The 27,900-nt window shown below is 42.5% G+C and overlaps 1 protein-coding gene across 5 annotated transcripts; it reads left to right on the plus strand.

The window, feature by feature from the left end:
* LYPLA2 (lysophospholipase 2) lies at window positions 1–27,833 on the plus strand. 5 transcript variants are annotated; one of them, XM_058195458.1, is made up of 11 exons: window positions 1–127; window positions 13,323–13,419; window positions 13,498–13,713; window positions 15,392–15,423; window positions 17,198–17,263; window positions 19,935–19,982; window positions 20,735–20,805; window positions 22,564–22,637; window positions 24,138–24,239; window positions 24,412–24,588; window positions 25,051–27,833. In XM_058195458.1, the coding sequence occupies exons 2-11, from the start codon at window positions 13,342–13,344 to the stop codon at window positions 25,099–25,101; spliced, it is 915 nt and encodes a 304-aa protein (XP_058051441.1). In that variant the 5' UTR covers window positions 1–127; window positions 13,323–13,341; the 3' UTR covers window positions 25,102–27,833. The 5 variants fall into 5 exon arrangements, with proteins under 5 accessions (XP_058051441.1, XP_058051443.1, XP_058051442.1 ...); XM_058195459.1 differs by lacking the exon at window positions 1–127 and adding an exon at window positions 329–546; XM_058195462.1 differs by lacking the exon at window positions 1–127 and having other exon boundaries at window positions 13,401–13,419; window positions 13,498–13,578; window positions 13,679–13,713.
* Window positions 27,834–27,900: the final 67 nt, after the last annotated feature.

The raw sequence follows: 27,900 nt of genomic DNA on the forward strand, positions 1-27,900 counted from the left end.
GGAGGGAGGAGAGGGGGAGGGGAGGGGAAAGAAGAGAGAAAGGAGGGCGCGCGCGCGGGAGCTCGAGCCTGACTGACTCCTCAGTCAGAAAGCCGGGTCGGAAGAGTCGGAGCCGGGAAGAAAAGAGGTGAGGGCGGGGAAGGAAGGTCAAGGCGGGAGGTTCGGGACGGGTCCGCGCCTCCCTCCGGTCCGAAACTGAGGAGGAAAAAAAAAAGGGAGGGAAATATTGGGAAGGGGGCGGGGCAGGCTGCCCCCAAGGGCCGTGTGAGGCGGTTAGTGGGTGGGGGAAGGGAAGGGAGGAGCGACCTGAGGGGTGGGGGCGATGAGGGGAAAAAAGGCGTCCCCGGATCCAGGGAAGGGCCCCGAGGAGGCCCGGCGCGGAAACGGCAGAGCGGCCCCCACCGGGTCCTTGATGCTCCCGGGGTGGGAGGAGATGTGGGGATGGGCCGGGCGATGCCTTTATTAGAGCCGACCGAACCGGGACAGGTTAAAAAAAAAAAGGGTGTGAAAAGCTTTCGAGCTCCCCGATTTTCTCTCTTAAATCAGGTGAGACGCCGGAGAAGCTGAGGGGAAAAAGGGGAGAAAGCGTGTCTGAAGGGGTTGGGGAAACTGAGGAAGGAGCGGCGGCGGTGGTGTGGGGGGGAAGGTAGGGTTTTTTTTCTTCTTTGGGATATCCTGAGGAGAGGCCGTAACCAGGTTGCCTTATTATTTATTTATTATTTAAATTTATTAAACTCGCACCGGCTTGCCCTATCTTTTCGGCTTGGCTTTTTTTTTAAGGAGGGAGAAGGAGGATTTTATTTAGCGCAAAACCGGGGAAAGCGGGGTTGGTTTGCTCTTCAACGAGGAGAAAAGCGTGTAGATGGATGAGCAAGGTCTAAAGCAGAGGTCTTCAAACTTGGCAGCTTTAAGACTTGTGGACTTCAACTCCCAGAATCCTCCAGCCAGCTATGCTCTATAGCTGGAGCATAGCTGGCTGGAGAATACTGGGAGTTGAAGTCCACAAATCTTAAAGCTGCCAAGTTTGAAGACCTCTGGTCTAAAGCAGTGGTCACCAACCAGTGATCCGTGGACCACTGATGGTCCGCGAGAAAATTTTGGTGGTCCGTAGAAAAATTATTTGCATTTTTATATTGCACTAAATACTATTTATCGTTTTAAAAATTCATATTAGTGGTCCGCAGGATTTAAAATTATGAATTTAGTGGTCCCTGAGGTCCGAAAGGTTGGTGACCCCTGGTCTAAAGAGTATCCGAGTGGGCAAAAGATGGGTATTGGGGGAGCTGGGCACTGGAGAGGCAAGGCAGGCCACACATCAGGTTGGATAGGAAGAGGACCTCTGGAATTGGCGAGAAGTTTTTTCTCCAAACTTTCACTTGCCCTGTTAAAACTTTACAGGTCACAAAGCAGGTCTGAAGAAGGCAGCTCTGTGGCTTCCTTCTTGCAGCTGGTCGCTCTCTAAGGGGATGGGGAGGTGTGAAAAGAGTTTGGGGGGGGCTGGCAAGGAACCAGAACATTTCAGCTTGAAACCCAAGTGGTTTTCTGAGTTCACAGGGGAGCATCATTGGTGGCCCTGAGTGGTTGGTATGTATGCCTTTCCTTGGACAAAGCGATTGTGATGCCTAATGGGCAATGAAGGAAGGTGTTATTATCTGATGCTATAAAAGAAAACAGATTTCATCACAGAAGCATTTTTAAAGTGATGGGGACTGTAGAAAGGGCTTCTAAGAAAAACAGAGCAGATTTCCAGGAGATACGTGTATATCTGGTGTGTATTGTTGTGAGTGTGTAAGCAGAAACAGAAACCAGGTTTGCAGTGTATCTTTACTAGGCCAGCACAAAAGATATGAGAATATTTGATATCTCCAAATCTCATGAGGAGGCAAGGTTATAAAAATAAAGACTAGTCATAGATTTTGTGTAAACATAATAACCAGTCCGTGTAATAATGTTTACCTTTTTCTTAAGAAAATAAGTTTATATTTAACAAACACATTTAACCTGTTTGAATGCCCAGCAAATGCTTACAACTAACATAATAAAGTAATGTGTGGGTATGTATAGGTTAAGCATTTGAATGCTTACTTAAATAATCTAATGTTCTTGTCATAAAGATAGTAATAGTAGTTTTGGTTGTAAGTTATTTATAAATCTAGATGTTTAAATAATTGAATGTGTCAATTTAAAACTTTCTGAACTTCCTATTTTGGTGCTTTTGTCATGGTTATACGTGAGACCAGTATTTTGTAGTTGTAATATAGCTTAATGAAAATCATATTTATAATATAATTACTTTATGATTTTGCTCGTACATAACTGACACCACGTTCTTTCATAAAGGTTGAATAGAAATATGCTTAGGGCATGGGACCAAATTCTCTTTAGATTGGCACTGTATCTTTCATAGCAGTCATATGCCTCTAAAACATATATACAGGATGTGTACGCTTTTGTCTGTTGCTATCATCTATTTGATTATAGATGTTCCCCATCTTGTGTAACACTGAATCTAATTTGAACTCAATTTTACAAAAATGTTTCAATATCTCCCCCCCCCCCCAAGGAAAAATAACAAGCACATGTAAACTTCTACTCCATGTTTTAGGGGCAGGTGGCTGAATTTCAGCTTCAGCAGAAATTTGATTACATAAAGCCTGGATTATATAACTTCATAAATATCTAATCCTGCATCTAAACATGGGGCTCTGTCCCACTGGAGTTTCTGTGGCTGATAATGGTTATTGGTTTTGTCTTTCATGACTTTGAGCAGTTCTTTTTCAAAATTTGTAATTTGGGCATTAGCCTTTCTTGAAGTATTTATTCCCACCTAAGGATAATAGCTCTCTATTAAGAAATATTTTATATATATTTAATGTTGAACAGGCAAAAGATTGAAGCGATATGGTAACATGTGGAGAAAGTTTAAGAGGAACCATTTGTTCCTCTTTCCATTTCCCAATAACAAGTGAACCAAGCCATTTATGGTATCGATTGATTTCTGGTACCCATTCATTTTATATGAAACAATTTAAATTTGTTGACTTCTGTATTACAATGATTTTTTACTGATTAAAAGGACCAGAGGAAGGGAAGTCCATATTAAAATTATTTACTTTTGATTATAGTTATACTTAAAATATCAGCATCAGCTTATTTTCAAAAGGGGTTTTTTCTTACCATAATTTCAAGGAAGTCTTCTCTGATGTCACCTTTGGATGAATAAAAAATATTATATATTTGCAGCCTAAAAATACAATAGCTTGTTTATTTATTTATTTATTTATTTATTTATCGTATTTTTATACCGCCCTATCTCCCTAGGGACTCAGGGCGGTTAACAACCAGATAAAAATATACATATAAATACAAATAAAAACATCCATTAAAAAACTTATTATAATTGGCCGAATAATTAAAATGATGATAATAAAAATAATAAAATCCCCATTAAAACATTGTTTTAATTGTTGCGGGGTAAATATCATCGTACCTTTGTTAAGGCCATGAAAAATATAAACTAATGAGCTGGCTTTCAGTTCTTTGGAAGTTTGCTCACTTACTTTGTGATAGCTAGATCTAAGATCTAATGAAGAAGCTAATTGTTGTTTTAGAATTCCTTGGATTAAGAGTTCATTGGGGCCTTGTAGCAAACTCATCTCTGAGAACTGTCATTTCTAAGCAAGCATTATTAATATTGCGTAGCCTCCTTTTGTTAACAGGCCATGCAATTGAAATTCTGTTCACAATTGTGAACTGCTTCCCTCTTCATGCAAAGTTGGGTAAAGAACTATAATTCTTTTTTAACTCATTTAATTCTCATTCTAATGAAGGTGGTATGTAAGAGCCATGCAGTGTTCATGCCAAGTTCCTTTTCCAAGTTTTTTGTTTTTAACAATTGTATGGCTAACCAAATTGCTGCAGAATCTCACAAACTGACTGTGACAGAAATTCTTTACCGCCTTTGAACATGAATTTATCTGATCTCTTTAAAAAGCCACGCCAATTAGTGACTGATGCTTCAGTCTGTGGTAACCAATTTCAGAAGCTTATTAAAAATGTTTTGTCAAGTTCTCTTTCTACTGTGTGTTAAGCTTACTGCCGATAAACTTTCTTGTGTTCCCAAAGAGATGTCTACATTCCCCACTCTTCAATATTTTATAAACATTTCTCACATCTTTTCCTATACTTTTAGTAAATGGTCTTAACCTTTTTTGGCTTATCTTGTTTGTTGACTTAAATATAAGTATCTAGTGATTCTGATCAGGAATTGATTGACTTGAATTTACAGTCAAGGACTAGAAGGAAAAGAGAATGGTAGTAATTCAATCTGGTACGTAGAAATTGCAGCAAATATTTGGAGTTCTCATAACTTTGATTCTTGATATATAGGTGTTCTGGAACCTGGAGGTTTTTTCCTGACTTGTCAAAAGGGTAATTATTAAACTTGTTGCCTCCTGGACTTCCTTTTGTTAATCAGACAATGGCATGAAATAGTGAGAAAAACACGGTTCTTTGTCTGTGAGATTGTGGACATACCTGCAATTTTGTACCTCAGGCTTCTCAGCTTCTTGTCACCTACTATTTGACATACTAGGCTAGTTACCCATTATAAAATCAGGCATAATTAAATTCATTGTTTCACAGAAGAATTAAGTCTACCTATCATGTAAGGTTTTTCCTTGATTGAGTTCATCGTAACTTCCTTTTTAATTTGCAACTAGGCTTCAGAAATACTATCGTTGGTCACACAGTCAGTGAGATGTTTAGACCAGATTAGGCATTTTTAGCCAGCTATGAAAGCCTTCCCAAGGGCATGGGATAGATAGATATTACTGTTTAATAATATTAAGATCTTTGCAGGATGTAAGCTATTCCAAGTAACACTGCCTTTTTCAATTGCCTGATGGTGATTTTATCAATACTGATGGTGTTCTAGTGGTGCTCCAGATGTTTTGGGATTATTATTATTATTATTATTATTATTATTATTATTATTATTATTAATTAATTAATTATTATTATTAATTATTATATTTGTATACCGCCCATCTCCCGAAGGACTCAGGGCGGTTCACAGCCAATAAAACAACAGAAAACATATAATACATATAAAACAGCAAAAAAGAATAGAAAATTAATTCAATTGATGGCCTAAAACTTTTAAATACAAATTTAAAACCCCGTTTAAAACCCCTGATTTAAAACCCCAATTTAAAACTACGTTCACGCTAGTCCTGCTCTTCGAAACAGCAACGTCTTCAGCTCGCGGTGGAAGGACCTGAGGTCGGGGAGTTGACGAAGCCCCAGAGGGAGCTCGTTCCAGAGGGCAGGAGCCCCCACAGAGAAGGCCCTCCCCCTGGAGGTCGCCAGCCGACATGTTTAGCTGACGGTATCCGGAGGAGGCCCTCTCTGTGAGAGCGCACTGGTCGGTGAGAGGCTAATGGTGGCAGTAGGCAGTCCCGTAAATATCCCAGCCCTAAGCCATGGAGCGCTTTAAAGGTGATAACAAGTACCTTGAAGTGAACCCGGAAGACCACCGGGAGCCAGTGCAGATTACGCAGGAGGGGTGTTACACGAGAGCCACAAGGTGCTCCCTCTATCACCCGCGCAGCCGCATTCTGGACCAGTTGGAGTTTCCGGGTACCCTTCAAGGGGAGCCCCATGTAGAGAGCATTACAGTAGTCCAGGCGGGATGTAATAAGGGCATGAGTGACCATGCATAAGGAAGCCCGATCCAGAAAGGGGCGTAACTGGTGTATCAGGCGAACCTGATAATAATAATAATAATAATAATAATATTTTAATTTGTATACCGCCCTTCTCCCGAAAAGCTCCCTTGGCGACGGCCGTCATATGATCTTCTAAAGACAGCTGTGCATCCAGGAGGACGCCCAGATTGTGAGCCCTTTCCGTGGGGGCCAATAGCTCGCCCCCAATGGTCAGTGATGGAATTAGCTGACTGTACCGGGCCGCCGGCATCCACAGCCACTCGGTCTTGGTGGGATTGAGTCTGAGTCTGTTCCTCCCCATCCAGACCTGTACGGCCTCCAGGCACTGGGACATCACTTCAACAGCCTCGTTGGGGTGGTTAGGGGTGGAACTATAGAGCTGAGTATCATCAGCGTATAGATGACAACTCACCCCAAGACCATGGATGATCTCACCCAGCGGCTTCATATAGATGTTGAACAGAAGAGGCGAGAGAACCGACCCTTGCGGCACCCCACATAAGAGGCGTCTCGGGGTCGATCTCTGTCCCCCTGTCAACACCGTCTGCGACCGGTCGGAGAGGTAGGAGGAGAACCACCAATGAACAGTGCCCCCCACTCCAAGTCTCCTGAGTCGGCGCAGCAGGATACCATGATCGATGGTATCAAAAGCCGCTGAGAGATCTAATAGGACCAGGACAGAGGAACAACCTCTGTCCCGAGCCCTCAAGAGATCATCAACCAGCGCGACCAAGGCTGTTTCCGTGCTGTGACCAGGCCGGAAACCGGACTGGAATGGATCAAGATAGAGAGTTTCATCCAGGTACTGGGGCAACTGTCGTGCAACCACACTCTCAACAACCTTTGCCACAAAGCGAAGGTTGGAGACCGGACGATAATTTGCTAAAATAGCTGGGTCCAGGGAAGGCTTCTTGAGGAGGGGACTCACCACAGCCTCTTTCAAGGCGGCAGGGAAAACACCCTCCATCAAAGAAGCGTTCACAATTTTCTGGAGCCAGCCTTGTGTCACTTCCCGAGTGGCCAGTACCAACCAGGAGGGACACGGGTCCAATAAACATGTGGTCACATTCAATCCCCCCATTAACCTGTCCATGTCCTCAGGAGCCACAGGATCAAACTCATCCCAGATAATAACATCAAGACCTGCCTCCCCCACCCCGTCCGGATCTACCCAATCTGTTTCCAACCCTTCCCGAATCTGAGCGAGATTATCAAACAGATATTGTCCAAATTCCTCAGCTCGACCCTTTAAGGGATCCTCTACCACTCCCTGATGGAGGAGCGAACGGGTCACCCTAAACAGGTCGGCTGGGTGGTTATCTGCTGATGCAATGAGGTTGGAAAAATACTCCCGTTTTGCCAGCCTCATCGCCACTAGATAGGTCCGAATTTGAGACCTAACTAGTGTCCGGTCAGATTCGGAGCGGCTGGCCCTCCAGATACTCTCTAGGCGTCTTTTCCGGCGCTTCATCTCCCTCAGCCCCTCGGAGTACCAAGGGGCTAAACGAGATCGGCATCGGGTCAGAGGCCGCAAAGGCACGACTCGATCTAGAGCACTAGCCGCCGCCCGATCCCAGGCGGCGACCAGAGCTCCAGCCGAGTCGTGGGCTAAATCCTGAGGGAATAGCTCAAGCTCCGTCTGGAACCTTCCAGGGTCCATCAGGTCCATCAATTGTATCCAAGGGGCCTATTATTATTGGTACTACCTTTGCTTTCTTTTGCCACAAATAGTTTTGCTTCTATTTTCTCCCATTCTTTCTTTTCTATTCTACTATCTCCAGATGTAATGTTCAGTATCCAAACTTTTTTGTCTTTGTCCCAATAGTTTTTTCCTTGGGGACAAGAAGTTTTTTTTTTTTTTTTGCAGATATTCCAATGGATTATTATTGTTACGTTGTTATTCTCTTGTTTGTAATCAGTTTGTAGGATCTTCTTGTATCAGCTAACTGGGTGGTTCACTGTTTCTTCAGCTTCTTTGCAGACATGACATTTGCCTGGTATCTTCTCAGTGCTGGATTTATGCATTTATTTTTAAGGCTTGGTCTTGTGCAACCAGAATTAGTTTCTCTTGTCTCTTTCTTCAACTTCCCTGCTTTCAGCCATTGCCAGGTCTTGCTGTTATCTGCCTGCTCTTTTTAATGTACTGGTCATAGAATATTTTGTCTTGCCACATATCTCTTTTCGGTTCTTCATGTGGTGGATCTTATGGATCAGTTTTGTTTCTTTGTATTCAGTAAAGCCTCATGTTGTACTAGATTTCAGTGCATCTTCTTCACTGTCCTTCAGCTATTTCAGTGCCCTTTTTTTTTCAACTGTCTGGTGTATTTGCAACATTACACGCCTACCTGTGCTCCTTGGAAAGTACAGTCAACATTGCTGCACAGATGAAGGGCATGATTCATTGTCATTATTTTTCTGATCCTTCTGTCCAGTGTTTCTAGTTCATCTTGAGGCAATCTCCTATTCCAGTTGTGTATCTAATGAGTAAAATTGCCCAGGTGTTAATTGTGATGATGGCATTTCCTCCACTGAGATTGAATTTTAAGATCCAAAGATTTTCCACCATTTCTGCCATTATTACAAGTTGCTTATGAAAGCTTACCTTCTTCCAAAGGATATTCAACGGTATGTGCATTGCTTGGCACACATATTTTTGATATGTACTTTGAGATTAGTAATTAACACTTCAAATCAGAATAGACCTAGCCAAGGGACCACTTAGTGAATCTCTCACAATCCCTTTCATCATGCCATTCATATTACATCTAGAAGAGCATCTTATTGTATTGTGTTGGAGTTGGGTGGAAATTGTATATATGGATAAGTTCCCTAAGAAGTGACTTGTGTCTTAAAAATGTTTTAGTTTAAGTTTCTTGTGGGTCTATACCAATGACGGGCAATTAATTTTTCCAAGGGGCATATCAGAAACTGGGATTGTTGTGGAAGACTGAACCAATAGCGCTATGAAGGTGCATATACACATGTATGTAAATTTTTTTTAAAAAGAACTCGCCTTCAAAATAAAAGCAATCCACATGGGTCAGATAGGGCCCAATGTGACCTGTGGACTGTAAAATGCCCAGGTCTGATCTATGCTGTATTAAGAGAAGGATTTGGGGTTATAATAAAGGTAAAGAACATTGGAAGGGGGAGCTGGCTGGTCGATGATCCAAGTGAAGAATGTCACCAGTGCTTTGCATTGTAGAGAAAACTCACACTGGGACTAGAACTTTTATCTATCCTGGAAAAAGTGATTTTCAGATAGATTGTCCAGTTTCTGAGTTTTCCTTTCCAGTATTGTTTTCCGGGCTGTGATATTTTTCTCTTCTTCTGACTGTGCCAGCAGCAATAGAACCAGAATATAATATGACTGCACTGCAAGAGACAAATCACAGAAGACTTTTTGATGGCAGGAAGAAAATGGCCTTTCTGATCAAGCCATATGCTTTAGATAATATCTGGGGTAGTTACTGTTTTTTCCTTATTATCAGCTACATCAGTAGTAGTGCTGTGATGATAAGGACATTCAGTTCTTCATGTGTGCCTGGATTGTTATTAGCACGAATAGAATAGAATAGAATAGAATAGAATAGAATAGAATAGAATAGAATAGAATAGAATAGAATAGAATAGAATAGAATTTTATTGGCCAAGTGTGATTGGGCACACAAGGAATTTGTCTTGGTGCATATGCACACGGTGTACATAAAAGAAAAGATACCTTCATCAAGGTAGAACATTTACAACACAAATGATGGTCATAGGGTACAATTATATAAACAGCTGTGCTCTTTACTTGGTGGGCATGGGAGAAAAGTTTGTTTTAATCTTTTGGTCATTGGGGTGTATGTAACCATATTTAAATGAACAGTCTTTAAGCTAAGTTAAGTAAATGACTTCCTCTTGTGATGATTCTCAGGGTTCTGTAGGAGAGGTTGATAAGAGCTTCTCTTCAAAGTGGGTAAAACCTAAGCTTGGAAGTGACACGTGAGTAGAGTAGTGCCTAGTTTGGTACTGGTTTCAAAGTGAGAAAAGCTTTTCACAATGATGGCAAAGTCATTGAGATGCAGTACCTCAAAAGTGAAAGTATTATAGAGAATTGTACATTCATGTTTTGCAAATAGAAGCTTCTTAGCAATATCCTATTGATCTGAGAGAAGCTGAGGCTGTTGAGGAAGGTGCTAATTTATTTACTTTCATATTGTATGTATAAAATTGCTGCTCAGTCCAGTTGACTAATAATCATTTATTACTTAAGTATTACATGAGGAAGAGAGTTCATATCGGAGGCAAAATGTTGCTGGGACTCTGGTCATTATTATCCGAAGAGGCCAATAGATTGAGAGAAGTTTATATTTTTATTAGTTTGCCTGTTTAAAATTATTATTTTTGTTGTTAGTTGTGAAGTCGTGTCCGACCCATCATGACCCCATGGACAATATCCCTCCAGGCCTTCCTGTCCTCTATCATCCTCTGGAGTCCATTTAAGCTCATGCCAATTGCTTTAGTGATTCCATCCAGCCACTTCGTTCTCTGTCGTCCTATTCTTCTTTTGCCCTCAATCTTTCCCAGCATTAGGCTCTTCTCCAGTGAGTCCTTCTTTCTCATTAGGTAGCCAAAGTATTTGAGTTTTGTCTTCATTATTATTTTAGCTGTGTACAAGTGTAACATTCTCCAGCTCCAGTCAAAGTCTACTGTTGAGTTTACTCACTGGGTCAATGGCTGTAATACTCCAAAATATATTGAAGGCACCAGATTGTCCATTCCTGCCAAATTTATGGCATTTTGTAATTTCATGGACTTTACCCCATTTCTTTCCAAGTCTGTTGAAATGCTAAGGTAGCATTCTTTAATGTGGTACTGTGTAACACACAATAGACACTTGTATGTCTATTAGTCTATCTATCCTTCCTATCTGTCTCTCCTATCTGAGTCTGTCTGTCTATCTCTATCCTATCTATCGTACATGCTGAAATGTTGAGACTACAGCTCCCAAATTCCTAGCTAGCACCTTATTCCCTGGGAGTGTCAATCCCAATGCAACTGAAGTGTGTCAAGTTGGGGAAGGCTTTCTTAAAACATATGGGCAAAACCTCCCACAAAAAACCCCCAAAAATATGTAAATGGGATTACTAAATAGAATTGTAATTGTATCTCATAATCCAGGGGTCCCCCCTTGGTGGATTGGCACCCCCCTTGGTGGACTGGCACCAAGTCACAGCATGCCACAACCAGGCCACACAAACAAGCAAAGCCCCATCCATGGGAGAGAGGCAGCACATGAAACCATGCCCCCTCAGTCCATGGAAAAACCTTTCTTCGTGGAACCGGTCACCTAGTCGTAGTCAACTAGGTGAATAGCTAAATAAGAATCAGGAAGGAAAATATTTCCAAACTGGAGAAAAGTTAGTGTTTTAGGCGTCCTGTGCCATAGGTGTGTCTCTGTGTGGATAGAAGGACATATGCTAAAAACATGTATAATGGCTCCCTTAGCTTGTTCATCAACTGGACTTTATTCTGATTCTTATTGCTAGCTCACGTTCATAAAATTGGTGAAAAATAAATTACTGCATGTTGGCTTTCTTTAAAAGGTGGTCAGTGCTTAGTTTAGGGGTAGAATGCTTCGGCTTTGGAATATGGGCCACTTTGATTGCTATTTTTTGTCAGGAAGTCACACTACATTTGTTAGACTTTCAGAAGCCAACGGATTGTTCACTTACCTTTTGTAATGGGTAATTCAAGCTAAAAATCTGGAAATGGCACATAGTGATTTTTTCATTGTAATTCCTGATACTTTGGGGAGCATTAGAGGTAATTGCTGCCAGCAGGCTGGCTCTTTGCAGATTATATTTTACATAAGGAATGAAATGTGTGTGTTAGTCCTGCCACAGGCATGAAAGCTTGCTGGCTGATTTTGGATCAATCCCTCTCTTTCAGCCCAACCCACTTCACAGGATTGTTATTGTGGGGAAAACCAAAGGCAGAAGTATTAGGTACATTTACTGCTTATTTTAGCAAAAACTGTGGCTTGCAGAACTTGGGTGATACCTTCTTATTGTTATTGACTCAGGGTTTCTTCCCTCCCCCCCTCTATTTTTCATTTTGCGTTTTTGTGTTTTATTGGTCTGAGATAATGAAGAAAATGAAATGAAATTAGTCAGTTTAGACTTCAGTGGGTTTTTTACCTCCTAGCATACTGTTCTCTTCCTGTTTATTTTCCATTAAAATAAAAGGCTGTTCTTCCTGTTTGTAGTATACTCTGAGGTTTTTACAGCCACAGCTGAAATAAGCTAAAGAACAGTTGAAAACATTTGGAAGTAGTTTGAGTTTCTAAGATAAATCTGGAAAGAGGGGAAGCAAGAGCTAACATTTGGCAACCAATTCTTAGTATATTCTCATGCACACACACACACACACACACACACACACACACACACACACACACACACAGTCTCTCTCTGTGTGTATATTCTAAACATATTTCTTAGTGTAGCTATGTTTTTCTTTTGCAACAGTATTACCATTCATTGTTCTTTCTATGTATACCTAATTTACAATTTATAGTTATATACAAGAAGTGGGAAAATAACCTTTAATTTAAAATACTTAAAAAAATTAATTCATCAAATGAATTGCCTGTCTAGAAAAATGTTTCCCAATCTGAAGCTGCCAGTTGGCTTTCAACACATAATTCTCAACCAACATGCTAGCAAGTGTACTAATATGGGAAAGCTAATCTAAATATGCAGAACATGCAATGTTTAATACCTATGACTTATCTTAATCCCAGCATGTAGGTCATTGTCCAGTTGCAGAGAAAACTAAGACACCTTGGAGTGCTTTTCCTGTTATTTTTAACATTCCTGTACAAAGAAAAGCCCTTAATGCCCCATTTGGATGGGGCTTTAAAACATTTACTGTTTTTGGGCATCAGGTGCAAATTTTTCTTTTGGTTTAGGTAGCGCAATTCTGTTTTAGCATTTGAAACAACTTTTAAGTTAAAAAGAGTTTTAGCAGTATCCTTGTGAAATTATTAAAACGTGCTAGTATGAGAACTATAAAATATTTTCAAAACTGAGTTGGGTTTTGGTATGAACTATGTTAAGACTTTGTGAAGCACATTTTCTAGACAAGCACTGTTTTCAGAATAATTGAGTGCAGTTTATTTTTTTCTGGTCTAATAGCCAAAGACATTTTTAAAATATGAATATACTGGGTTACAGTTGTTACTCAGGAAATGCTGATTTCATTAAAAATGAAAAAATAAAAACAACTTTAAAAAAGCAAAGCCTTATTCTTCATTTGTTTATGGACCAAGAGAAAACTGAAGGAGTTTGAGAGTGAACTTGCAGGGATTTGATGGGAAGCTGCAAATCTTCTGGCTCCTAAAGTGGTTTACTTATTTACAGTTCAGCTCTCAGTTCCTAAAAGGTAAAAGCTGCGGAGTATTTCTTACATTGAAACTTAGAAGTAAATGAAGTGTTTAGAATAGACATTTCACTCTCAAAATTCCCAACCAGTATCTGAAGTCATCCAGCTCTAGGAGGCTGATTTAAATAAATTAATGGGTTGTGTGTTTCTCATCCTCTGCAGGTGTGAATTGTATAGTTGTATGTGCGGTAACAACATGTCTGTCCCCCTCCTTGCTGATGCTGTGACCGTTTCAGGGACAGAGCGGGAGACTGCAGCGGTAAGGGCATGCTGTTTTGGGCTTACCATCTGTTGGCATCCAGAAAGCTTAGGGAATTAATGGGTTTTTCTCCTTTAGCCCATCCTCTCTGCTGATACTGAAGGGAAAGGGATTGTTCTCCCCATAATGGAGATTTCCGAGAAAGATATGCTGGTGGTGGTAAGAATTTGGTATCAGCTTTTCTGGAGGTTGGGGGACGACAGAAGGAGATCAGATTGGTTTCCTTCCTTTTCAATAAACTGTAAAATGTTGTTTGTAGGACCTGTGCAAAATCCACCCCGTTGCCTCTGGCAGGTAATTAGTCCAGCTGTATCCTACTGTGTTGCCCTCAGTGCTGTTCTCTTGCACTAATTAGGTAATAATCGACTAAAACTTGCTTCTTCCCCTCCCCCGCTCCATTTGTGGGGCTGGTGTGGTGAATTATTGTAGTAGGTAACACCGTGCTGTGGCACTGAACCAATGCTACAAAACTCCAAAGAGTTTTAATCTTCTTTAATTTTCAGTCCCATTGCTGGCCTTGCTGGCACTTCGTGCCATCCAAACTCACCGAAAATATATTGCTTGCAATGCGGAAGAGAGAATTTTGCTTTCCTCTTTCCCAAGATCTAAGGTCTAAAAATCAGCTGGAACAGTACTGAAGGTCCAATATGTTTGCCAAAATTGGCTTATTTTATACAATTCTGCTTCCACAATATAACCTGAGGAGTGTGTGGATAGGAACATAGCCACTCTTGGCACTAAAATTGTGTCTTCCTGACTATGGTTAGTGCTATCCAATCTGCAGATTCCTTCTCTTCCTTTTTCAGGATCTTAAAAATTGGCCTCTCCAAAACAGTCTGAGATGTACATATAGTAAACCATGTACACTGTACTGTATTCTGCTCTTGTATGGCTATTGCGCAGATACCACAAATTTGTGAGTCCTGATTTTGATCAAATTCAGCAGTACAATTCCAGCAGTGGGACCGTATCCTTTTTTCTAGAATATTATTTAAATACATAACACACTTAAAATTGAGTTATAACTTTTGTATATTGAGGAAATGGGTATGAATTTTTGGAGTGTTCTGCAGCTATTGGAACTCATGGGATTTTGAATGATCAAAGTGTCAGCTTCCAGCTACTCTGAAATTCCATCGAGAAATGTTAAAATATTGAAATGCTTTCTTCAAATATGTATTGATCGATAAGATGAGGTTCAAAGATAGGAGGGAAAGTGATTAGAGAATTTGAAATATCTTTGGCAAACAACAGTGATAAGAAGAAGGAGTGGATTATACGAAGAATGAAACTCAGGCGGTAGATGATTTTCTAACCCAGAGATTTGTGACCAAGAAAAGGGAGGGAGATCCCATAAAGATACAAACGTTTCTTCTCTTCTACCACAATAATAGAATCCACAAAATTAGTTTTTCCATTAAAAAAACCATTGATCACACTCAAAAGTGACTTGAACCAAACTAAATGCCAAGATCTGTGCTGTGAATAAAGCTTGGTAACCCTCTGAGAGTTCCTGGAAATGGCTCCTTTGCCTTCTGGGATTTCATCAGGCACTGCCTGCTGCTTCTACCTCCACTTCCACGGTCTTTAGGGAACTTGTTCTCTATTGCTCTGGTAGAGTCATTTTATATCTTACTTTGGTGGAAAATTCCTGATGAAGGAACTTTGCTCATTTAGTGAAATGTAATAAATATTGACAGATATATTTGCATATTTTTTCCCAGTTAATTGTCTTGTTGGGGAAAAGGCATCATGATAGGATAGTACCTTGGTCACAAATGGACACACACATCTTCATTTTCATCTTCTTCTAACTTCCTTAGGTTGACTCCTCCTTCCCTTCTGTGTAATCTGTTTTTTTTGTTTTGCAACTAATTGACCTCACAGAACGCTTCCTGATTACAGTAGCTTTGCTAGCACTTTCTCACTTGCTGAGCCGGCTAATGTACTTATTTTCTATTTGACTTTGCAGGTCATTTTTTTGCACGGGCTTGGTGACACAGGGTGAGTATTGGGGAAATCTGGGCTGTATCTGGGCTATGCTGGTAATGGGAGTGGGTAATGGGAGTTGGGGAGGCAAAACCCCTCTGCATTTCATAAACTTGGATTGGGTAAATCAGGAACTAGAGGTAAATGTGAAATGTCTGTATTGTAGCCAACATAGGGAGCAGAATATTAAAGGATTGGAATGAGAAGATACTGAGATGGAGTTGATGACTTTAGAGTTTAGAACAGTGGTGGAATTCAATTTTTTTTTTACTATCTGGTTCTGTGGGTATGGCTTGGTGGGCGTGGCATGGCTTGATGGGTGTGGCTTGGTGGGCATGGCAGGGGAAGGATACTGCAAAATCTCCATTCCCATCCCACTCCAAAGGAAGGATACTGCAAAATCGCCATTCCCACCCCACTCTGGGGCCAGCCAGAGGTGGTATTTGCTGGTTCTCCAAACTATTCAAAATTCAGTCAGAACCTGCTGAATAGCACCCCTGGTTTAGAACCTAGTTTTTGCATTGAAAAGAACCTTGGAAGCTGTTGGTCCATCTAGTGCAGGAATTAGCAACTATGGGCCAATGGAGCTCCCCAACAATCCAATTTGATTTTAAAATGGACAAATTTTGTGGCATTTTTGTTTGTTGGCTTGTTTAAAAATTAAGGATGAAGAACAGGAGTCTTATGGGAGACAGACTATTTCCATTTCCTCATTTACATCAGTTTAACTATAAAACTTCTGCCCACTTAGCAGTCTCCTGTCCACATAGCAGTTTGAAAGCATGCAAGCGTGAGCAGATAAATAGGTACCACTTTGGTGGAAAGATAATTACATTCCCTGCGCCTTGGCATATAGTCATACTGGCCGCATAACCACTGAAAGGGTCTTCAGACAATCCTGGCTCCCTTGGTTAAGAAACTTGAGGTGAGCATTGCTCCCTAGAGTCAGATACAAGTGGACAGGGGAAACTTTTACCTTTATCTTTAACTGCAAAACATTGGTGAGAAGAACTGTACAGATTGGCAGGGTACATGGGGAGTGTGAGAGGTGTGGGTTGGGAGGGTGCAAAAGAGGTGCTGCATGGGTCAAGGAGGGTTGAGACTATACAAATGTAAAAGAGGTAAAGGTAAAAGAGAGTTCATGAGGTGCCATGTGGTTCTGGAAGAGAGGTACTGCTTGAGTTGGTGTGGGGGTATGAGTGGCTGGAGCAAGCAGACAAGGGCTACGGGAGAGTGCACTGGTGGTGGAGACATAACCCAGCGATTTGAGATCTTTCCTGCCGGCTTCCCCTTTGACTTTCTGGAGATGCTGGCATAGAGGGTTGCTAATGGTGGTCATGTGATCACAGGGCATTTGGCAAGCAGCTGGTTGTGCAAATGTTTTGCCAAGCACCCATATCACAGTCATGTGATGGGTTGCTGAGATGGCTGGAACTCTTGAGTACCAGTAGTAGCCACCATTTATTCAGTACCAATGTAACTTTGAAGTGTCTGAACAAATGGTCAGAAGTCAAGGACTATTTGTATATCTGAATGTTGCACTGATATGGGGATATGAACTCCTGTACCAAGCTGTCCTCACTGATGCAGTGTTTGGGAATTATATTGAGTCTTTGGAAAAATCAGGCACAGATCCTTATCACAGTTGGCAGATATAAGCATATTCCCAACTGCTTTTTTTTTTTTTAGCAGAAAGAGCCTCTGGGATGGGGCAGTGAAAAATATTTGCCTTTTCATGTTTATATTGGATGGTGACTTGACCTGCTTTCTTCTGCCCTTCCCCTTTCAGGCACAGCTGGGCTGATGCTCTGTCTTCCATCAGGCTCCCTTACGTGAAATACATCTGCCCTCATGCGTAAGTATCACTGTTATTCTGCCTTTAAAATGCAGGTTGTAAAGCACTGAACTTCACCCCCAATTTGCTGATTTTCTCTCAGGGATGAAAACATTAAAGCACCTGTTCTATGATTTGAATGCTATCACTGGCACACCTCTTGTATCTTTTGGCAGAGGGATGAAATGTGGCTACTGCGCTGAAAAGAGCTTCCTACCATTGCTTTTCAGTAAAATATTTCTGCCCTTCATTCAATGGCTTTCAGGGCAGTGTACAATCAACATAACCATCATTACAAAAAATGCAGTAACCTAATGTTGCCCACAGAGAGTGACTATAAAACAGTAACATGCTTGGATTCTCAAATACTGGATTCTGAAATATTCTCCCTAATACATTAGGTTTTTTTCATTCTTCAAAATGAAAAAGGTCTTCTGCAGTCACAACATAAGCCTAAAACTGAAAATCAGGCTTGTCAGATGTTACATCTTTTCTATCCTGCTCTACGGAGTAGAGAGTTGGTCTCTGACAGAAAACCACTTGAAGAGACTAGAAGTATTTGAAATGTGGATTTACAAACAGCTGTTATGTATAAGCTGGGTTGACAAAATCAGAAATGAGGTGATAAGCTGCCTGGAAAAGCCAATTGAAATCATCAAAGCCATTAAAAAGTGAAAGTTAGAATATTTTGGACATGTGATGCAACACCCAGAAAAATACGGCATCCTTCACTTAACCCTCCAGGGAAAAATTGAATGCAAACGTGGTCCAGGCAGAAGAACAACATCATGGCTTCAAAACCTGAGGGACTGGTTTGGACAAAACTCAGCAGCACTTTTTAATGTGGCTGTTGATAAAAACAGGATTGCCAACATGATCGCCAACATCTGATGATGGATATGGCACAAGAAGTAGAAGAAAACCTTAGGGCATCCTAGGTTCCTGGGAAGAACTTGATGCAAATGAAGGCCAGCACCAGCTGAAGATCTGGTAGATGCATTGTTATGTACAATGCATTGTTATATAGTGATATTAATACCTTCAAACCACAACATCTGCCTATCCCAGGTCCTTTTATCCACCAGTAGGTGGATAAAAATGCCAAATCCAGTCTAAACATCTGGCTGACTGTGCAACCAACCATAACAGTAATAATAGATGCTTGTAGCCACCACTACCTAAAAAACAATAAAAGACCACCAAGAGACTCATTCACCATAATCTTGTGGTATACTAGAACTTTATCTTAATCCAAAGATAGAAAGTTTGATAGTGGGCAGAGCTAGATGTTGCTGTTTGAAAAGAGGGTTGCAAAATCTGGAGAGAATAGTATCGGCGAGTGAGAGAACTGCAGGTTGCAAGCAAAGTAATAACAAGCCGAGGTATTACGTTGCTTAGAAATTGGCATATACTTCTGATATCTGCTTTATTGCACCACTCTGATCTGTTAGGCTTTCCCATGCTTCCCTGCTGCTTACTACTGTGTAGTTCGTAGAAGTCTGCAAAGTAATGTTTAAAATACTGAGCTATAGCTATTTTCCCTTTGACCCTATTGCCTGTTCCTGAACCTTCCATTTTTTTTCACTCCTAACTTCCTTAATAGAGTGAGAGAGAAAAAAGACCTATTCTGACCTCTTTTAGGCTTGAGTTCACTGGCTGGAAGTATGTGCAAGGGGTGACATAATTTGCGCCAAGAAGTTTCATTAATAATTTATCCTGATTATGTATGCTTAGACATTGTATTCTCCCTATTAACAGCTACTAGGGATCCAGAATTCAAACCGTCACAAAGCCCGAGCTGAGCCCCAGCTCTATCTTTGGCCACGTACAGAATTCCAAACGTGAGACCTTGTTAGCAAGTGAGATTGAGATTCATCCACTGAAATGGACAGGAAGTCGACGTACCCAATAATGAGCAGGAAGGCATTTCCCACCTGAATATCTCCAGACCCTGAACAGCCAAACTTCAAGGCCAGAATAAGTTAGGGCCTTCAAAGGGACTGCACAGGCTGCTTCATCCTCACACACACACAGTAAATATGGGAGATGCTCTAGGAAAGTATGCAGAACTGTGCCTGAACCTACCACCAACCCTCTTGCCTTTCTCGATGCACATCTCTTACCTTAGAACATTGTCCTGGTGGTTCTTGCAGCACATCTTGGGCCGTCTTGCTGCCCATCCTGTTGCTTGAGCTTCGGTGATGGGCAGTAGGCAGATACTCCCCAGTTCCAAAGTCAGTGTGGTTGAGGGCAGAATCAGTAGAAAGAAATGGTGATGTGTTTCTTAGCTGCTTCCTAGCAAAAGCGCCAAGCTCAGGATCAAGTCAGTCCCCTAATGGTCAGATCCCAAGGTAGTTTACTAGGCAACCACACCAAACACTGCTTGATTGAGCAGGGACTCTAAATGAAATAGGAGAGAAGGAGAGTAGCTTTGCTTTCTTTTGCTTTTACAACCCTGATCTGACCACAAAATGTATTCCCAACTTTTAGGGGGAAGGTCTAGGTCTAGGCTGTAGCATTGATCTAAACTGCTCTTGTTGACTTAGTGCATAGCTTTGAAGAATTCCAAGAACGTTGGTGTTACTTTTTTAAAAGTATGATCTTTTGATATTTCTTTATCATTTTTAATTCCTTACCCTTCTTACCTGTGGTCCTATTAGAATTATGCCCCATCTTCCGTCTCTCTTTGCAGACCCAGGATCCCTGTCACTCTCAACATGAAGATGGTTATGCCTTCCTGGTTAGTATGAAACAATATTCCTTGCATTATTAGCAGCCAAGCTCTTCTCCTGCCCTTAGGAGCAGCGGGAAAAGACCCTGGAGAAGTGGTTAGGGAAAAGGTGAAGGCAGTAGACTCATGGGTTGGTGCAAATTTGGAGATAATACATGGACTTTACTCATGGAAATATTCACTTAGGGTTAAGCGTGTGGTGTAAATATGGCCTTCTTACACAGCCTTATTATAATCTTAGTAGAGTTGTATTTATTTTCACTTGTTCTTTTTGGCCTTTTTTCAAATTACTGCCTGCTACAAAGCTTCCAATTAAGCTTTCTCCAAACTGCTACCTTCCTGATATGACAGAAATATCATGACATGGCCAGCTGGGGGGAACTGCAATCCTAACGTTTTGGATTAGAAGTTGTTGTAGCTGTTAGCTTCAATTCTGGGCAGTGACACGGACCCTATTCTCACACGCCATATCAGATCAATCCTGATTACAGTCCTGTAATCTGGCATGGCTTCACCCAAACGTAGAATGGAGTTGGTCATTTTATGCTTTTTTTAAGACCTGGTGGAATGGAAGTCAGATGAACGACGCTGAGAGGTAGACAGAATTTTGCCCCTGTTTCCAAATGCTGCTGCTGGAGTTCCATAGAGCCAAGTTACCACTGCACCATAATGCTAAGCCCCAGGGCCTTTACTTGCCCCCAGATGAATGTCTTAGAAGATCATGACAATGATAGTCTTTCCTTTTTTTCTCCCCATTTCAGGTTTGATTTAATGGGGCTAAGTCCAGATGCACCAGAAGATGAAAATGGAATTAAAAAAGCTGCTGAGAATAGTAAGAGAGGCGTTTCCTTGGGCATCTTCCGAGTCGGCCCACATTTCTCTTAATCATAATTTCCAGTGGTAGGAAACCAAGAAAGGCGGTTGGGGTCGTTTCCCAAGGCTAAAAAAGAACTCAGAACCCTTTCTGCTTTTGCAGTTACTGCCTAATTCACTCAAAAAGTAAAGCCAGCAAAATGGCCTGGAAAATTTAATTCCTTGTACATTGCAGAAGCCAGATGTGGAGAATTCTCTAGCTGGGTGAACACTCGGCCTCCTCTGCAGGCTACTTTTTGAAGAACATAAGCAGTCCTTGGGAATGTGCAGACATGCAGATCATAAATCTGAATAGAAAAACAAAATAAATCTTAGGGGCTTGAGGGCATCCAATTTGCCTTGGTGCATGTATAACCTTGCTTTTAGGAAAAAAAAAATCCCTTTAATTATGTCAGGCCCATATCTCAAATAATTTACACCCAGGTTGGGCAGTTCAGATGATCCTAGTGATTATCCAGAGTCTCCTTTTTGTGGGTCCTGCATCACTTGCGGATTATTCTGACTAAATTCAATGTTGCAATTGTTTTTGTTTTGGGATGTGCATATGGAATTATGCAAAAATAACTGCATTAAGATTTTAATGCACTTAATGAGCTGACTAAAAAGAAAAGATGAATGCCATTAGAGCTCCTTCCTAAGGAAAAAGCCAACACTGTGGCAATAATATTCAGAATGGTAATACAGTACCTTCCACTATTCTTGGAGCCCAGGAAAAAAATAAATTGTAAACGGTGCAATCCCTGACTGCCAAAAACATTGCCTACCGCATGGTATCTGTGGCTCTTTAAAGCAGTCGGTCTCTACCCTGGCTCTTGTCTGTGGACCATACTTTCTGGGAATTGCACACACCTGGAGGGCCCCAGGTTGGAGAAAGGCTTCTCCTAACTGGAAACCTTCCCAGATCTAAGACAGAGATGAGAAGACAGAATCTGGGCTATTCTCCACGAGACCATGTCATTTCCCCCTGAGCTACAGCCCTTCTTTGATAAATGTAAAGGCTAATGGTGGCAGGAAAGGGAGAATCAAGAAGTCTCGATTTGCACACCTGGAACTTTCTCAATCTCTGCTTATTTCATGTATTCATATAAAGCAGCGCTTCCCCCCATCCCTCTACTTACGTTGCTCACTGCAACAAACCAGAATTAATATGCTGCATGGTAACAACTAAGGAAGAGAAGAGTTATCCAATAGGCAGGTAAGAGGAGCTAAAGTAAAAGCATCAAATGAAATGTATGTACTCCATGAAAGACATGCCTTCCTAAACAAGGGCTTCTCCAGCTGGCAAGTTGCTGTCTGAGGAAATAACGCAGCCTCCCAGGGAGTTCTAAGATTCAGTGTGGCCAGAGAGTAGTTCCTTTCTTCAAGGCTGGCTGAAGAAGAGAGTCACAGTTCTACCCTGTGGGGTCATTTGAAACCGCTTCCTTCCTAAGGCAAATTCCAGAGCTGTTTTGCAAAGCCAAAGCGGTTGTAATGCTGCTGTGGACTTTGGCACCCACCCTCACCATCTCCCATGGTCTCTCACAGCATACTCCCCGTTTACTTGCACCGCTGTTCTTTGAGCGCCGATTCTGTAGATCCTTTGGCTTGATTTTTTTTTGAAGGGGCATTTCTAACAAATGAATCCATTTAACAGGCCTGTTTGCTTCACAAGCACTTCCAATTCTGTGTTAACTTGCAGCCAAACTGAATGTGTCTCTTTTCTCTGTCTGCATTCCAGTTAAAGCTGTAATTGACCATGAAGTAAAAAATGGGATCCCAGCCAACCGGATCATCTTGGGAGGCTTTTCACAGGTGGGAACTGATGGGGTGTGGAGGAGGCAGGTTTCTATGCTGACTAAGAGTAGACACCTCAGGTCTGGTTTCTAGGCGCCCGGGAAGCCCCCTTGACAGGGAATGGAGATGACCCATTTCCTTTAGGAAAGTATTTCTCAGGCTGGCTGGTGAATTCTGGGAGTTGAAGTCTACATAAAGTTGCCAAGCTTAAGAAACTCTGCTTTAGGATGTTCATCTTGATCACATAGCTGCACCAAAAATGGAAGAAAGCAAGATTTTTTTAAAAAAAATTTGAGAGCCCAAAGTTGCTCCCCAAATCCTTATTTTGAGTCCTGCTGCTTTATTGGAAGAAAAAAACACGTGCAGCTTTGTTAGACCAAGTGTCAACAATAGTGCAAAAAGAGGTAGAGTCACATGAAAAAGGAAAAAAAGAGAACAGATAAAAAATTAAATTATAGTGATGTAATAGTCACATTAATTAAAGAATTGGAGTGGCACAGTGGCTCAGCGGTTAAGACCCTGTTTCGAGACCTGAGCTCCAGGCTACAGGGTGAGATCCTGTCCTCGCCCCACCTCCCGCCAACCGAGCAGTTGGAAAGCATATAAATGCAAGTAGATAAATAGGTGCCACTTTGGTGGGAAGGTAACAGCGCTCCATGACATCATGCAGGCCACATGACTGCAAAAATGTCTTCGGAAAGCGCTGGCTCTATGGCCTTGAAACGGAGATGAGCACCCTATTGCCGGCAATGACTGGCAGAGTAAAATCTCCAGGACTCCTGTACCTTCCTTTACCTTAATTAAAGAATTGAATTGTTTGATTACAGGGCCATAAAAAGGGAATTCTAATACAAGCGCAGCACTTCATAGTTCATACTTTAGTTCAAAATTAAATTGAGAACTTCCTCCTCTCCCACAAATTCTTTTTTCATATACCCACTATCCCTCTCCTTGCATTTCTTTTTGTTCCCAGAGAGAGGAAAAATAGTAATCATGGGAGCAATATGGAAATAATGAAAAATCTGGTATCAGAATCAAAGAGGTTGGAAGGAAATCGGAAGCTGTATTTAAATCTCCTGATTAATCCATGGATCTCAGAAAAAAAGATAAAAGAAGCTTCTAATTCTTAAGCTCCTGGAAGACATGCATTTACACTTTGTAAAAGCATCTGCCCTCTAAGTTAGGGATAGAGTTGGACATTTAGAGTTAGATTTTTAGCACTCTGTTTATTTTCCTTTTTGGGCAAACACTCTGTTGTCAAATACTCTCAGTCAACTTCCCTGTAGAAAGGTTCAACTTGCAGACAGCTAATGATTTTTTCATTTATGAGATTCTGTTAAGCAATTAATTGGAAGGGAAGGGTTTCTTTAGGCCCATATTGGGGACAGCATTGTTTGATTTGAAATGGCGGGGGTGGGGTGGAGTGGGGTGGACAGCACTAGAGGAGGAAGGATGTTTTGGGAGAAGACCCTTACTGGAATCAGCTCTGAGCAGTTTTCTGATATTGTTGTGCTTCAGGGCGGCGCCCTCTCCCTCTACACAGCGCTCACTTGCTCTCACCAGTTGGCTGGCATTGTGGCCCTCAGCTGTTGGCTCCCCCTGCACAGGACCTTCCCTCAGGTAGGTGGCCTAACCTCTCTTTTGGAACTGGGGCGGGCAGGGGGGAGACGGGCCAAGGTCTGTTGGATGGAACCAGTCCTTTACAATGACCATGGCAAGATACCAATGTCTGTTTGTGGGTGATTCACAGCTTACATGCTGCTGCTGTTTTTTTTTCTCATGATGACTGCAGGCAGCAAGTAGTGGTGTGAACAAAGATATCGCCATTCTGCAGTGCCATGGTGAGATGGACCCGATGATCCCAGTGCGCTTCGGAGCTCTCACTGCAGAGAAGCTGAAGGGGGTTGTGAATCCTAGTAGAATCCAGTTCAGAACCTACCCAAGAATGATGCACAACTCTTGCCCTCAGGTTGGTTGGTAGGCGCTCCGCTTCTCATAGCTGGGGCCTGATAGCAAAAAGGTTTATGCTGAGATAATGGGGTTAAGGTACTTTATGCTCCCTGGCAAGCTCTGTCCCTAGATCCTGGATCTTCAGAGTTTCAGCTGGCAGCAGCTGGGAATGGATCCTTTTTTGTGGCAGAAAGAGGGAAGCCTTTCTTATGTAATACACACTACAGCTTTCTAAGAAAGCCACATCTCCAGTGTCCTGTAGGCTGAACTTGAACTCCGTGTTGGGTTGCTGCACATGTCTGCAGAAATTTAGAATCATGGGTATGTGTGTATTTAGTTTCTGAACTGCTAATATTTGGGGTATGCCAAGACTTGGGGACAAAGAAGGGAGGCATCGGTGCTGGTTGGTTGGGTGGGTCTGTCTCTCTAGCATGGCCTCAAGAAGTAAAATAGTATTTTCCCTCCTCTTCCATCTGTGCAGGAGATGATGGCCGTGAAAGACTTCATCGAGAAGCTGTTGCCCAGGATTTAAGCCGAGCTAGTCAAGACTGTTGCAGGGAGAGGAGACAGAGGTCACCAGCTTTGATCTTGAACCCTTGACCTGTTGGCTGCAATTGGAAGCCATGGCAATCCACCTCCTCACCAGTCACTCGTCTCCTTTCTCGAGCCTTCCCCTCCTGCCTGCGCTATCCCCCCTCCTGTGCAAAGGGAGGGGAGAGGGCCCTTCTCTCCCACATGGCGGGTGAAGTTACCAAGTGGTTTTAAGGTACAGCTGAGATCCTAATCTTGCAGATTATTATTTCAGTCACCTTTCAGTATTTCCCTATTCTCTCCTCTCTCCTGTTCTGTCTATCCCTGCTTCCCCCCCAACCCCAAAACAAAAAATCTAAACATAAACTGCCTGCTGTGGCAAAGAACTGCGTGGTAGCCAGAGGCTTAAAGCAAAAGGTATTTAGAGCCGGTGTTCTGGCTATTACAGTACTTTCAAAGAAGTTTTATAGTTCAGTTTTCTGAACTGTCCATCAAGCATCCTTCCCCTCACGATGCTCAGCCCATCCCACTTCATATTTCACTGGAACTATTTTAGTGGTGCAGGCAGGCTCAGCTTTCTCAGGCCTGGCAAGGCAGAAAATCTGTTTCTGCTCTGCTCAGGCTATCGGCTTGCCACCCTCTGTGCCACACCTTCTCCTCCAAGCTTCCATCAGCAAAAAGAGGAAGAGTTGCGTTGTGTTGAAGGGCCATGGCTGGTCGGTCCCCCAGATGCAGCTTGTAACCGTGGCAGCTGCTCCGCCAATCCCTGCCCTGACTGGAGTGATAAAAGTGGTGGAGAGGACCCACTGCGCCAGGAATCACTCCACGTTGTGTGTTATGGACTGTTTTGTTGTGTTCTATCATCCACGCTGCCTTTATCCTGACCCATGGGGTCCTTTTTGTTTTGTTGGGATCAAGAGAAAATGGCGATTCAGGGGAGTGGACTCAAGATGGCTCCGGCCAGTAGGCCTCTCTAGAGAACAGTCTCTGACAATTCCACTTACAGCTTGGGCAGTACTCAGACAATGGCTGTTCTAGCCTGCTATGTTCCTGCCCAGTCACACCAAGCAAGTGCAAGCTGGATTTTGGTGTGTGCCACATTGCCAGAATTGTGCTCCTGCTGCCCCTTCTCCCCCCACCCACCAATTTCTTGTTTGGTTCCCTGAGTCCATTGTCCCTTGTTTCCTCCTTGAGATCAGGCTTGTGCCTCAGAGCAGTGTGCTGTTGAACAGCAGCAATGTATCTTTTCCTTCTCTCCCTTGCTCCAGTGAGTCCTCCCTGTGGGCGCCTCATAGGACTGGCAGCCAGGGAGAAGATGCAACTTCAAAAGGAACTCCTCCCCCTCCCCCACTTTCTTTTGTTTTGGTGAAGGGCTAGTCTTGTCTTGTGTGTCAACCCCGCCACCAGTTCTGTGTGCAGACTTTGAGCCCTTCCTTCTCCCTGTTCTATGCAGTTCTTTTCACTGGGCAACAGCAATAAGAAGACCCGGGACTAGGACCAATCTCCCCTTTCCCCTCATGGCTTTTGTGAGTGGGATAGAGACAGGCTTACCCAACAAGCCACTGAGGTTCCACTGCATTTTGGGGGCAGCTAAATTGAGATATGTGTGAACTGCAGCTCCCTCGGATGCCCCATGCTTGGTAATCCAGCCAGCATTGCCAATGCCTTCCGCAAAATTGGCTCCTCTTCTCGGAAGATGGACTTGTGGAGATGGCATGAGCGTGGCTGTTTGGCAAAGCAGGATCGTCCAGTGAAAAGGATACACGGTTTGGGCAGAGGAAGAGGCCTGGCCTCTTTGTGCACCCTCCCCCCCCAGCAAAGGATCTCCAGTTTGCAGGGGCATCTCAATCGGAACCTGATTTGTGAGCTGAGGGCAACTCCTATTCACACAGGTAATAAGTGGTGATGGAAAAGGAGAATGTCTTGAGCCTCCTATCCTTGCCAGGAAAACAAAATATTCCTCTCCAGCTCATTTGTGTTTCTCCTGTTTCAAAGGAATGGCTTCTGCAGCTGTCTGACCTGCACTTGAAGGTGCTAATGGATAGAGAAAATGCTCATGTCCAGTCTTGCCACTGAATATCACCAGAAAGTAGGGGTCAAATTCTGAGATGGTAAAATGAGCTGTACCACCCTAACGGTCTACAAGTGTGTGCATATATCATTCCTAATGTTTCCATTTTAAAAAAAAAACTTTGCAAGTAAGACATAACACATAAAGGGAATCCTGGCTCATCCTTTCCACTCCTTTCTGCTTATCTTTTTTTAAGAATGTGGTTTGTTTTGCTAAATTAGGTTCTGCACACATTTGCAGTCAGAAGGGTTGCAGCCTCCTTCACCATCTCCATGTTCTACTGCATTTCGGCTTCCTTCTGCACCAAATAACACAAGGGGCTATGTGGGGACAGGTCAGTTGCCTCTTGCCACCACCGCTCAGCTCCTCTGGGGCCACTGAGTTGCAATGTGGCCCCAGAGAACAAGCAATGTGGCCCCTGCAGAACAAGCGGAGAGATCTCTGCTCTGGTTTGTGCTGGCCCAGTTTCCTCAGTTTCCCCAGTTGTCAACGTGGCCTGCATGGTATAGAAGGGACGGGAACAAACGCAGAAGCCCAAGGAAGATGATGGTTTCTCTCTGTTCCTGCAAGGGGAATTCAACAATCTCTTCTCCCTTTCCCTTCGTCTCCCTTGTATGTCATTTTAATTTTTGTGTTCCTTCAAGATTAAAGAGAAACCACCATTGGTGCCTCATCTTTTGGTTTGTTAAATAAAGCCTAGTTGTGAGGCGTCACTTTCTCTTGCAGGGA

This window comes from Ahaetulla prasina, chromosome 10 (assembly GCF_028640845.1).
Source record: "Ahaetulla prasina isolate Xishuangbanna chromosome 10, ASM2864084v1, whole genome shotgun sequence".
In the NCBI taxonomy this organism is placed as follows: domain Eukaryota; kingdom Metazoa; phylum Chordata; class Lepidosauria; order Squamata; family Colubridae; genus Ahaetulla; species Ahaetulla prasina.

Excerpts from the sequence above, each read along its gene's own strand:
- LYPLA2 (XM_058195458.1), top strand. The coding sequence starts at position 13,342 with ATGTGCGGTAACAACATGTCTGTCCCCCTCCTTGCTGATGCTGTGACC. Across the intron at positions 19,983-20,734 it reads AAGATGGTTATGCCTTCCTG|GTTTGATTTAATGGGGCTAA; the intron begins GTTAGTATGAAA and ends TCCCCATTTCAG. Across the intron at positions 24,240-24,411 it reads TGCACAGGACCTTCCCTCAG|GCAGCAAGTAGTGGTGTGAA; the intron begins GTAGGTGGCCTA and ends TGATGACTGCAG.